A 12,528-nucleotide genomic window follows, 5' to 3' on the forward strand; every position below is an offset into this window, starting at 1 on the left:
TTGAATTGAAATAAAAATAAAAAATAGTTTCTGCTTTTCAGACCACAGATGAGTTCTTTCTCACATCTCTTATCTTCATTCTCATTCCAGGACAAACGCAAAGCAGAGGGCAGAACCATAAACAACATCAATTTGACAGATGTTCAAACAAAATGACCTGATTGCTTTATCAATCGGGAATTATATAACTCTGCCCACAGTTTTATTTCACAGCCAACAATGAGTGACCAATAAGAGAAACTCAGACAGCTGTTAAAAACACCAGGATCCTGTTTCACGTTTGAAAATAAAACACAGCTGACACTTCCACAGGGACCGTCTCACCACAGTGGGGTAGAATTGGCTTGATACGCTTGATAAGAGAGTATCTGACTTCATGTTTGTTGCCAAGAGCACACAGATGAGGTCAACAGAAAATGAGGCTGGCAATGGGGACGAGTGCGTTAGGTCAAGTCCTGGTGGGATATAAATATGAGCAGCGTTAAGTTCAGGTGTCTTCTGATCATTCGCCAGACACCATGAGACTGCTGGCTCTGCTGATGATGATTGGAGCTGCTGGTAAAATCACACAAATACACACTTTTACCAAGAGTATTACACATAGAACATGTACACACAATGCCAAATTCAGGATAAAGTCTAAGTATTATAATGAGTGCATGTGTGTGTGATAGTGGCAGTTCCACATGAGGATGGACGTATCATCGGCGGGCAGGACTGTGAGCCTCACTCTCGTCCATACATGGCCTCCCTCAACTATGGCTACCACTTCTGTGGTGGAGTACTCATCGGCAAGCAGTGGGTGCTCTCTGTCGCCCACTGCTGGTACAAGTAAGTGTACATTAGAATTAGTTTGATTTGCACACACCAATTAGTAACAGTGACTTTAAACTTTAGCAGCCAGCATATTCATTTGTTATATTTGGGTTGATAATAATAATAATAATAATAATAATAATAATGCATTATATTTCAATGATATGGTTTGACTGTGGTTTCCATGGGGGCCCACCTGTGTTTGCCCACAGAGGCTTCCTGAGATTAAATGGAGCCTGCATAATTTGCCCATATCAAGCATGTGCCCACTTGGAACCCCAGTAGCCAGGAAATGATATTAAGTGGGCAAGGGCTTGAAGGACAAGGACAAACCCCCTTGAGACCCATATTGTCAACTCAAATATAACACTTATGGGGGCCAACATGGGGCCACACGGTTGGTGTAGTGGTTAGCACTCTTGCCTTTGCAACAAGAAGACAAAATTTGCGACCCGGTTGAAACATGGGCCTTTCGGCATGGAGTTTGCATGTTCTCTCAATGTGTGTGGGGGCTTTCTCTGGGTTCTCCTGAAAACATGCAGATTTGCGCAAATTAGACACCTTTAATTGACTGTGAGTGGATGGTTGATTGTCTCCATGTGGCCCTGTGATGGACATGCGATCTGTCCAGGGTGTACCCTGCATTTCACCCTATGTCAGCTGGAATTGGCAGGAAACTCGACATAGGGCGCCCCCCATGAAGGATAAAGTGGTAGAAGGTGCCCACATCAACACTCTGCCTTTTAACACCCCTTTGACCCACCAGTAATAAACACACACAAACTAGGGGCAGGAGCACTTCCAGGAAGTGATGGTGGATTGGGTGCCTTGCTCAGGGGCTTCCCAACACTTGACCTGTTCGGGAATTGAACTTGTACCCTCTGGTTACCAGCCATGTATATTTATAGCATAATAATATATATACTATAAAAGGTACACTGTGTAAGACATTTATTATACTAAGACATAATGCAGTGTACTCCTATTGCCGGTCCCAAGCTCAAAATGCTGATCATCCGCACACACAAAATATAAAATTAAAAATTAAAAAAATGCTTCACTGATACAACTATGATACTAATTCACAAAGTTTAAAATGTAAATCAAACCGCAAACTCTGTACATGTTTTGGTCTGTTGCTCCACCCAATAACACAGCTCGTAAAAGGATAACATGGTTGAAGACTATTTATTTATAGATATATGTATTATTTTATCTGCACTTACTGTTTTTACTATTTATGTTATCTTTTTATTATATATTCTTGTGATTGTGACATATAGCTGCTGCTATACAAGAGATGCAGCCAAACAGAATGATGTTGTATTCTTGTACAATGACTATAAAAGTTCTTAATCTTGAGAGGAGACTTACTCAACAGCAAAAAGCTTTGGGTTGTAAATAACAAACATTAGCAAAACTAAACACTCCACTACCCTCTCAAAATCAGCTTCATAGCTTTTTTTAACATTTTATTTATTTTTTTATTTTTATAAAAAATAAAATTAACACTTTAGACTCACTATTTATAAGAATAAAACAGACAACATGACAGTTATGCATGTGTATGTGTGCCTGAATACAGTGTAATGCCAGACATAAGCAGGGTGTGATCCCCCCTCTGGTTTTAAATTCAGAACATTACAGAACTCTGTATTACAGAAAATATGTACTTTGGGAAGCAGCTGGGGGAACACATGAGCATTATGCCAATTCTGTTACATAGTTTTTTTTATTTTTCTAATTTTGTTGTTATGGCAGGGACTATGTGTACTTACCTCACTAAAGTCAAGGCATTGCAATTATAGTATATTATATTATAGAGTGTGCCCCCTCATCTGGTGCAGAGGGGCCTTTTTTTCTGCGCACCACACCTGCACTGTGGCTTCTCTCTCTGCGTTCAAAACAACCCAAAACTTGGAAAAAACTCCACTGACTTGCTAAGATCAAAATGTCCAGTTGTCCTTGAACCTATCACACGTCTTACGTTATATTGTCACAGATTTTTAAGCCCAAGCTACCAGCTATATTTTCATTCAGAATGGGCATTCGCAAATGGCTGAAAAGGCTGGAAACGCGTCACTGGAGCCTGGCATCAGCAGCAGCAGGAGAACAGGAGAAGCCGAGGAGCTGTTTAAAGATCGTTAGATTCTAATGGCCTGATTTACTAAAGCTTTGCGCATGCAAAAACGTACGCAAACTTGATTGCACACGCTAATTTGCATTGATACTGATCTACTAACAGGGTGCAACTATGATTGCGTCTCTCAGATGGGCAAAATAGCACTCGCAATCCACTTAGCAGTCTTGTCTTAATGCATATGCATTGTGGAACGTATATGCAATTTTCTAAATATGTTATTTTAGCACGCGCAAAGTGATTTATCAAACCGTCTTAACGTTTTTCCAGAGCTCATGTTCAACTACGCGTTCAAAGATGACGCACATTCATTTCTTATTTGGTATATCTGAATAAATTAAATATAGATATCCAGGGGACAAATGCATGAATCCGCAATCCGCAGCTGAAGTGCCCTTGAGCAAGGCACCTAACCCCCTCACTGCTCCCCGAGCGCCGCTGAATGCAGGCAGCTCACTGCTCTGGGTTAGCATGTACTTCACATCCATAGTCCATAGTTTTCTTTATTTGATATGTCAGGTAATGATGGAGCTGTCCATCATACCGACGCAGGATGTCCTATGGACCCGGGTAACATGGGTACGGATTGATCGAGAATTGTGTGCTATGACTGCTATGTCATGTGTCAAGTGTTTCGAGTAACCATGGTGACAAAAATTGCAAAAACTGGGCCTACCATGTAGGCATCAAAGGCACAGCCCTGAAGTTATTTCAGTCCTACCTGGCCAACAGGAGCTTCTCTGTACAGCTTGGAGATTCCATCTCTTCTGCTTCCCATCCACCTGCGGGGTCCCTCAAGGCTCTATTCTAGGTCCCATCCTATTTTTGCTGTACGTTTTACCCCTAGGGGAAATCCTGGTCAACCACAACATCTCCTTCCACTGCTATGCCGACGACGTCCAGCTGTATCTCCCCCTAAAGGTTGATGGGCAGGCTGCACTCCAGCCATTGCTTGACTGTCTGGCCGACATCAAGGCATGGATGGGTGCAAACTTCCTCAACCTCAATGAGAGTAAGACAGAGATCATTGTTTTTGGCAAAACCTCTCCGGCCTTCCCCGCCGATGCCCAGGGCCCTTTCGCCTCTAACATCAGGACTGTCAGAAGTCTGGGCGTGATTTTTGACAGTGCCTTTAAATTTGAGAAGCAGGTCAGTGCAGTTGTCAGAAAAAGCTTTTTCCACCTGAGAACCCTCGCTTGCCTTTCACTTGCCTACCATTAATGTTTCCTTTTTAAGTACAATCCAATAGTGTCCCCTAGTTATCTTTTAATGTTCTCTTTTTTATATATTATTTTAATTCAGTCATTGTATTTTAACCTTTTTCTTTTCTTTTCTTTTCTTTTTATTTTACTTGCATTTGGCCATTTTCCAATGTGTATTTGCACATAAGCACTTAAGCACTTTCTGTGAAGCACTTTGGTTGCGGCTCAGCCACTTGTAAATGTGCGTTATAAATAAATTTGACTTGACTTGACTTGAAGCTGAAAAAAGGATGTTTGAACTGTTTAAACTGTCTTCGTTTAACTTCGCTTTGCGAGATCATTTAGGATACAGCGTAGTCTATGATGACAATGAGAAAATGAATGTCAACAAATAAACCACATCTGTTACGCAGTGCAGTGAAGTTGGTTTGAAGTTGGATATTCGACAGACACTCGTTCTACAGCACCACCACGTCATTGTCACCCGTCTCTTTCACTTGACCACACAAATTGTTTATTTTTTATTTGTGTGGTTTTATGTTTGCTGTTTAATTTGATCTGATAGGGCATTATTGTTTTAATAAAGTTTGTGGTTTGATTATATCTGTGCTTTTAATTATTTTTACAATGCAATATTGCCTTTGCTAGTCTGATCAGTTTTATATTAAGATATCAAAACCGTACTGTAACCATGGCACCAAAACCGTGATGCATACTGAACCATGGGAAAACTGTACCGTTGCATCCGTAACGTTTACAGAATTTGCCCAAAAAATCGGCAGCAAGAAGCAGGCACAATCGAAATTTCACCACAGAATTTTCTAGTCTTACTTGATTTTATACATTTCTTCACATTCACATAGAACAAAAACATCTATAGGTGGAAGATTAAAGGCTTTAAATATAGGAACCGTGAAATCTAAAAAAGAGGAGCACAGGTGCAAAATGTACAGGAAGCTCTGGTTCTCTTGCATATTTAACTTCTTGTCTCAGTCCCTATGCCATGCAGATCCTACTGGGAGAACATGATTTGCGAGTGTTTGAAGGCACTGAGCAGCTCATGAAGACTGAGAACATCATCTGGCACCCTGAGTGAGTGAAAAAAACAAACCAAAAATCCATCTCTGAGAATCATTTTCATTTTTCATTCTTTATTCAGCATTTGTCTCCTTTTAATATGGGCAGTTATAACTATCAGACTCTGGATTATGACATCATGCTGATTAAGCTCTTCCACCCTGTGGAGGTGACTGAGGCAGTCGCTCCCATCCCGTTACCCACAGGCTGTCCCATGGGAGGGCTCCCCTGCTCTGTGTCTGGCTGGGGAAATACTGCCATGGGCAACGATGGTGGGTTTTAACAGTGATTTTTCATAAATCGAATGGTAAATGGTTTGTATTTACAATATATAATGCTTCTCGAGTCTTGATGACTGCTCAAAGCTGCTTACCACTACAGATATTGTTTTTCACCCTTTCACTCACACATTCATACTGTGCATCTATGTGCAGCACATTTTCTATCACACATCTTTCATACCCATTCACACGTTACCAGCTCACCTGTCAGGAGCAACATGGGGTGAAGTGTCTTGCCCAAAGACACACTGGCATGTAGAATTGTGAAGCTGGGAATGGAACCCACAATGGTCTATGGAGAAAATCAGCGATTTTACACAAAACAACACATTTCAACACACAGGTCGTGTTGAATCACGCTAAAAACAGATTTTTCGACATATATACTGAGTTTGTTGATTACTTACCTATTATGGACTTAAGTGTGGAAGAGTGAGGGGTTAACAGACATTGAGTTGTAGCCCATCAATCGTATTTAACACTGAGATAAAGATCATTTTGGTTTTCCCCTCATCCAATTACTGGTTATTTTTCAGATATATACTGTAATGTTTCATAGTCAGTTTAGAATCATTACAGAAAAATGTGTTGTTGCTGTGCCTGTGACAGTGGTCATGCCCCGCCGTCTGCAGTGTCTGGACGTGCCTGTAATTGATGATGAAGTGTGTAAAGAGGCCTATCCTGGCATGATCACCAACAGGATGGTGTGTGCTGGTTACATGGAAGGAGGCAGAGACGCCTGCAATGTGAGTTTGACTTATATCTGGCAGATATCTGTGCTTTATTTGTAAATCATCACTGTATACACCATAAGTACTCACAGACTTTTCCTCTAAATGTTACTTTACATTACATCATTATTAGCACAGGCTTTAACTGTGAAAATTTACTATTTACCATGTGTTTACCATGACCCACATTTACCATACCCACACACATAGTATTTATACTAAGGTATAATTACTGTTAAACAGAGTATTTATACATGAAATACTGCTAAATCACAGTGGTATAACTGTTAAGTTATCGATACAGGAAAATATTGAGATTATAGCAGTATAACATAATAACTGTGAGGTTCCAGTAAAATTCAGTATTTACATCAGATCAGGGGTGGAGCTACGGGGGGCTGCAACTGCCCCACCCTACTGTAAAGCCTTGCACCCCCCCCCCCCCCCCCGCTGCCCCCCTAATGTTTTAAAAATTTTACTTGTCAATAAGCTTTATCAAAGTATTGAAACAAACAATAAATTGACCAAAAGTCAATAATTGTAAATATAATATTAGGCCCCGGACTCACTTACCTACAGTGAAGTCAGTTTCACCAGGTGAAGTTTAAACATACATTTATCTTTTCTATTCTCTTTCTGCTGTGCACTTTTCTTACCAAAAACCCTTTCAATATCCCCACTTTTTGCTCTCCTTTTCATTGTTCTGCTCTCTCCAGCTACTCTTGCCTGCAATAGTCAAGACGCGAGAAGCTCTGGTTATCCTTGTAACACTAGACTGTAGGGCCATGTAGCTACAGTTTTTCTCGATTGTTTACACACATTTTCTGAAAGCCTCATGCTCTCAGAACTCTACACACAAATCCAAAAACACACACACAATGGGCAAAACCCCTCAATTCTCCTGCAAAATGAAACTACATTCAAAACGATGTTATTTATTCTCAAAATGGTATTTTGTTTTTAAATGACACACACAAACCATCATATGAAAAGACATTTATAAGAACCAGTTGAACACTGATGTGCTCAATGTAAAACACTATGATGAATGGAAAACACTTCTTCTCCGTTGATCATAATGACTTAGGCCTTTTTTTGTTTAGTGTTACACTTACTACAGACAGTAAATACATAAGTGTGTAAAATATTTTATAATATTGTTTTTATGGGCCCTGTGATGGACTGGCGAACTGTCCAGGGTGTGACCCCCGCCAATCGCCCTATGTCACCCCGCGACCTCCAGTGGAGGATGAAGCGGTAGATAATGAATGGATTGTTTATATACTCACACACAAATACACAGTAACACATATATTTTATTCCTATTAATTTCCCACAAAAACAATGTACACAGTGTACATCCCAACCAACACAAAGTTGCACATACAGTGGTCTACATACAAAACAGAACCCTTTTATGCTAACACACTGATTTCAAATTGTTCCCATGTGATGAGTCAGTTTGCTTAGTAGGGAAATTAACTTTAGAATTTTGAATGACAGTGTGTTCCTTGTGAAAACAAGAGATTTTCTTCATGAAAATTGTGCCAAATGCAGAGAAGTCATTATGATCAACGGAGAAGAAGTGTTTTCCATTCATCATAGTGTTTTACATCGAGCACATCAGTGTTCAACGGGTTCTTATAAATGTCTATTCATATGATGGTTTGTGTGTGTCATTTGAAAACAAAATACAATTTTTAGAAGAAATAACATTGTTTTGAATGTAAGTTTTCATTTTGCAGGAGAATTGAGGGGTTTTGCCCATTGTGTGTGTGTTTTTGGATTTGTGTGTAGAGTTCTGAGAGCATGAGGCATGCTTTCAGAAAATGTGTGTAAACAATCGAGAAAAACTGTAGCTACCTGGCCCTACAGTGTTACAAGGATAACCAGAGCTTCTCACGTCTTGACTTTTGCAGGCAAGAGTAGCTGGAGAGAGCAGAACAATGAAAAGGAGAGCAAAAAGTGGGGATATTGAAAGGGTTTTTGGTAAGAAAAGTGCACAGCAGAAAGAGAAGGAGGGAAATGAAGGAGGAGGTAGTGAACTGGAGAGACCAGGAGGCTCAAAGCAGAAGAAGACCACAGATATGGAAGCAAATTTGTGCCATTATCCAAATTAAAATGCATTAACAGAAATGTTATTTTAATTTTCAAAATGGAGCTGCATTTTGTGACTCATAAATAAAATGAATAATCGATATTTCAAAATGCATTTTCATTTACAAATTCAAGACTGCTCATTCTGTGACTTAATTAAAATGATAAAGAAAATGACATTTAAGATTTAATTTTCAAAACATTCTCCAGCTAAAAGGTTACAAAATTCAATTTGAAAGGTCAAATTTGAAAATTAAAATGCATTAACAGAAATGCTTTTTCATTTTCAAAATGTAGCTGCATTTTTTGACTCATAAATAAAATTAATAATCAATATTCCAAACTGCGTTTTAATTTTCAACTTCTAGACTGCTTATTCTGTGCCTTAATTAAAAGACAAAGCAAACAGAGAAATGCTTTTTCGTTTTCATATTCTCCCTGCAAAAAGTGTTTCATAATTAAAATGTAGTTGTGTAGGATAGTGATGTCACTGACCACTCCCCTTGTTCTGGCTTTGCTACAAACATTCACACAAACGAATGGAGGACCATGGCGAACCAGACTTCTCTGTTAAATATTGAGATGTCAGACATTTCTCTGGTATCGTTATGTTTTAATATACGATGTATTTCTATCTATTTATTGCTACCTATGTGTTGCATCTGGTGTGTTTATTGTGCCAACTGCTGTTGTATACTAAATTGCCCCTTTGGGGATATTAAAGTAAATCAATCAATCAATAACTGTCAGAGATTAACCCACGTTTTTAGGATTGTTAAAGTAGTTTTAACCGATCTACAGTTCGGCATTATTGTTTGGCTCGATCCTTGTGTCGGAGTTCTCTGTAGTGCAGACTCCGTGTGACACAAACACACGCAGCTGCAGCGTCTATGCAGCCGGTCACAATCAGCGGTGCTGTCGCTAAACACACCAGACTCCTTATTGAGTTTTTAGACGTTTCCCCCGGTAATTGTTGGAGATTAACCCACGTTTTTGGGATTGTTACGTTAGTTTTAACTGATCTACAGTTGTGTAAGACTTTTCTTCCTGTGACGGCAGTCTAGCTATATCACGCATAACGCCTCAGCAGCACCATAGATATAAAGAAATGGTAGATGTGTCGTCCGCGTTGATGGCCAATGCTGTCGTTGGACACTCCGCCGTAAGACATCTATACTTCACATAAGCTCAGCACGATTGGAAGAACAAGGGGCGTGGCCAGTGACGTCACTATCCTGCTCCCATCCTTATTGCGAACTCATTTGAATTATGAAACACTTTTTGCGAGGCGAACATGAAAACGAAAAAGCATTTATCTGTTTGCTTTGTCTTTTAATTAATGCACAGAATAAGCAGTCTAGAAGTTGAAAATGATAATGCAGTTTGGAATATTGATTAATAATTTCAAAAAATGCAGCTACATTTTGAAAAATGAAAAAGCATTTCTGTTAATGCATTTTAATTTTCAAATTTGACATTTCAAATTGAATTTTGCTGGAGGATATTTTGAAAATTAAATCTTAAATGTCATTTTCTTAATAATGACATTCATTTTATAATGAATATTGATTATTCATTTTATTTATGAGTCACAAAATGCAGCTCCATTTTGAAAATGAAAAAACATTTCTGTTAATGCATTTTAATATGGATAACGGCACAAATGTGCTTCCATACACAGAAGAGGATGAACAAATGTGAAAAGTACAGGAGAAGAGGATGTGAGGGATGAAGAGGAGGAGGCTGCTGCAGATTCAGAAAGAGAGACAAAGGCAGGGAGTGACAGGGAAGAAGAGGGTCCTCTGCCTTTTAAGTTTTTTATTATTTTTGATTATTGCACTTTTTATTTTATATTTTAATTTTGCTATTAATACTTTTACTTTTTAAGAGATGCACTGGGCTTGTTCCTGTTGTTCATGATAAAACAGTAATTAGTTAGTATTTTTATGTTTGTTATGTTAAATCCATTTACATTTGGGGATTCTTGCATACCGTCCTCCCATGGCACCCTGCCCAGACCTCTTGCAGCTTTGCCACCCCATGTAGAATTTTCTAGATCCGCCACTGCACCAGATTCAGGAAATATTGCTAGATCACTATAATCACTATCACATAATTAAAATAAACTGTGAAGTTATAAAATGTATGCAATATTCACAAAATATTGCTCAATCATGTTGAATATGTAATTACTTTGAAGTAAAAACACAACAGTATTTATAAAAGAAACTACTGCTAAGTTAGAGTAATAGTCCACAACTGTGAACTTACAGTAAAAAACAAACAAACAAAAAACTACTCTACAAGATTAAAGAAATATTACAAAATCCAAATATCAAAATAGTATATACTGTATAATATAATTACTGTGAATTTACAGTACAGCACAGCATTAATATAGAAAACACTGCTAAATCACAGTAATATGGTATAACTGTTAAGTTACAGTAACATTATAGGGAATTTTGCATAGTTTCAGTAAAATGCAATATTTATATTGGACAATTCTGCTCAGTTACAGTAAAATTGTATTTACACAAGGTTCAGAAAATATTGCTAAATCATTGTTATACACTATACAAAAGTATTGAGTTACAGTATAACATAGTATTTATATATAAATCACAGTAATATGACATAACTTAAGTAACACTAAAAAAACTGTTATGTAGGTACAGGGAACATTGCTGCAGTAAATCACAGTTATAATGTATGACATGGTTACTATAGGAACAATTAGACCTAATACAAATATGAAATACAGTAAGTATACAGGAAAAATACTGCTAAATAACAATTGGGTATGACAAAATGTACAGTCACCTACTATGAATGTACAATATCCAAGACATAGGTTTTCTGTATTATACACTCACAGTAATTTACTGTAAGGAATGCAACATCTGTGAATGTAGAGTGACCTGCTCTATTTTGTCAGGGTGACTCCGGCAGCCCTCTGGTGTGTATTGGAGAAGTCCATGGCCTTGTGTCATGGGGTCAGGGATGTGCTCTGCCCAACTACCCCGGCGTCTATGTCAAAGTCTGTGACTTCCTCTACTGGATTGAAGACGTTCAGGCAGCCAATCCTTGAAGAAAATCTCCCCTCCACATTTCTTCCATTTGGTTCCCTGTCAATGACCACATATCACCTGTATCGCTCTCTGGTGCCTGCTCTTCTTTGTAATTTTCTCTCATATTCATCCAGTCTCAACACATATGCCAAAACTGAAAAGCACAATAAAACCACTTGGTCATGTATGCACTTTTTATTCATCCTGTGCATGTTTTCAGCTCAATTCACCACACATATGGAATAGACACACATAAATATGATGCCCCAAACCATTTAGGGCTGAATTCTTGCAACAGCATATCTCCTCACATGTATCTTTCATTTTATTTAAAGGTCCCATATTATGCAAGAACACCTTTTTAATCATTTTAATACTTGGATTTGGGACTCTGGAGGCCCTACCAGCCGTCAAAGTGTGAACAAATATGACTCACTCATGTGTTTGTGGTCCTCCTTAGTCTAAGTACAGGAGATAAAACACGCAATGTTGACTTCCGCGCTCCTTGGGACAGCACAAGACGCTAAATTCCTGGAATTGTTGTCTCTCGGAGCTCTGTAAAAAGCATGAGAGTGCTGGCGAGGACAACGATCACTTTTCCAAATGCTAACTGCTTCATTCTTATGGTATTTTGACCAAAGCATGTCACAGACATGTTCATTAGGACACCAGGGAACTAGGTTAACTTAGAGAAATAGGGTATAATATGGGACCTTTAAAGAGTCTTGTTTTTATTTTTGTCACAATGACATCGTTCTCGCTATCTCACAAACTTAATCTGTTTTTCTGGGACCAGTCCTCCGTTCATTCCTGCCTTTGTGTCTTCTTCTTTCTTTGGATGGGTGCGAGGGTGTGAAGCCACCTATGTGCAAACACAAAAGACATCATCTGGAAATGTACAAATTACATGTATAGACTACAAACACGATACTTGTTCAAAGTGATATTAAATTAAATGGATAGTAATAGGATAGTTAGTTTTACTGTGGTAGTGACACATCACAAATCAGCACTAACAAAAGTCTCACCTTAAAAATGTATACCCGCTTAAGTCTATATTTAAGATATATGTGATCATAATTTCTGTGGAAATTGGAGTTTGTGCTCACCCTA

General features: G+C 38.5%; 1 protein-coding gene across 1 annotated transcript; it reads left to right on the plus strand.

Moving 5' to 3' along the window:
- Nucleotides 1–494: 494 nt before the first annotated feature.
- LOC310927456 (trypsin-like) lies at nt 495–11,435 on the plus strand (the record flags this gene model as incomplete). The annotated part of the gene is made up of 6 exons (XM_083889751.1): nt 495–558; nt 675–831; nt 5,152–5,250; nt 5,344–5,507; nt 6,126–6,262; nt 11,283–11,435. The coding sequence occupies exons 1-6, from the start codon at nt 519–521 to the stop codon at nt 11,433–11,435; spliced, it is 750 nt and encodes a 249-aa protein (XP_083745877.1). The 5' UTR covers nt 495–518.
- Nucleotides 11,436–12,528: the final 1,093 nt, after the last annotated feature.

The sequence above is a fragment of the Microchirus variegatus genome (genome assembly GCF_963457635.1).
Source record: "Microchirus variegatus genome assembly, chromosome: 1".
Lineage (NCBI taxonomy): Eukaryota > Metazoa > Chordata > Actinopteri > Pleuronectiformes > Soleidae > Microchirus > Microchirus variegatus.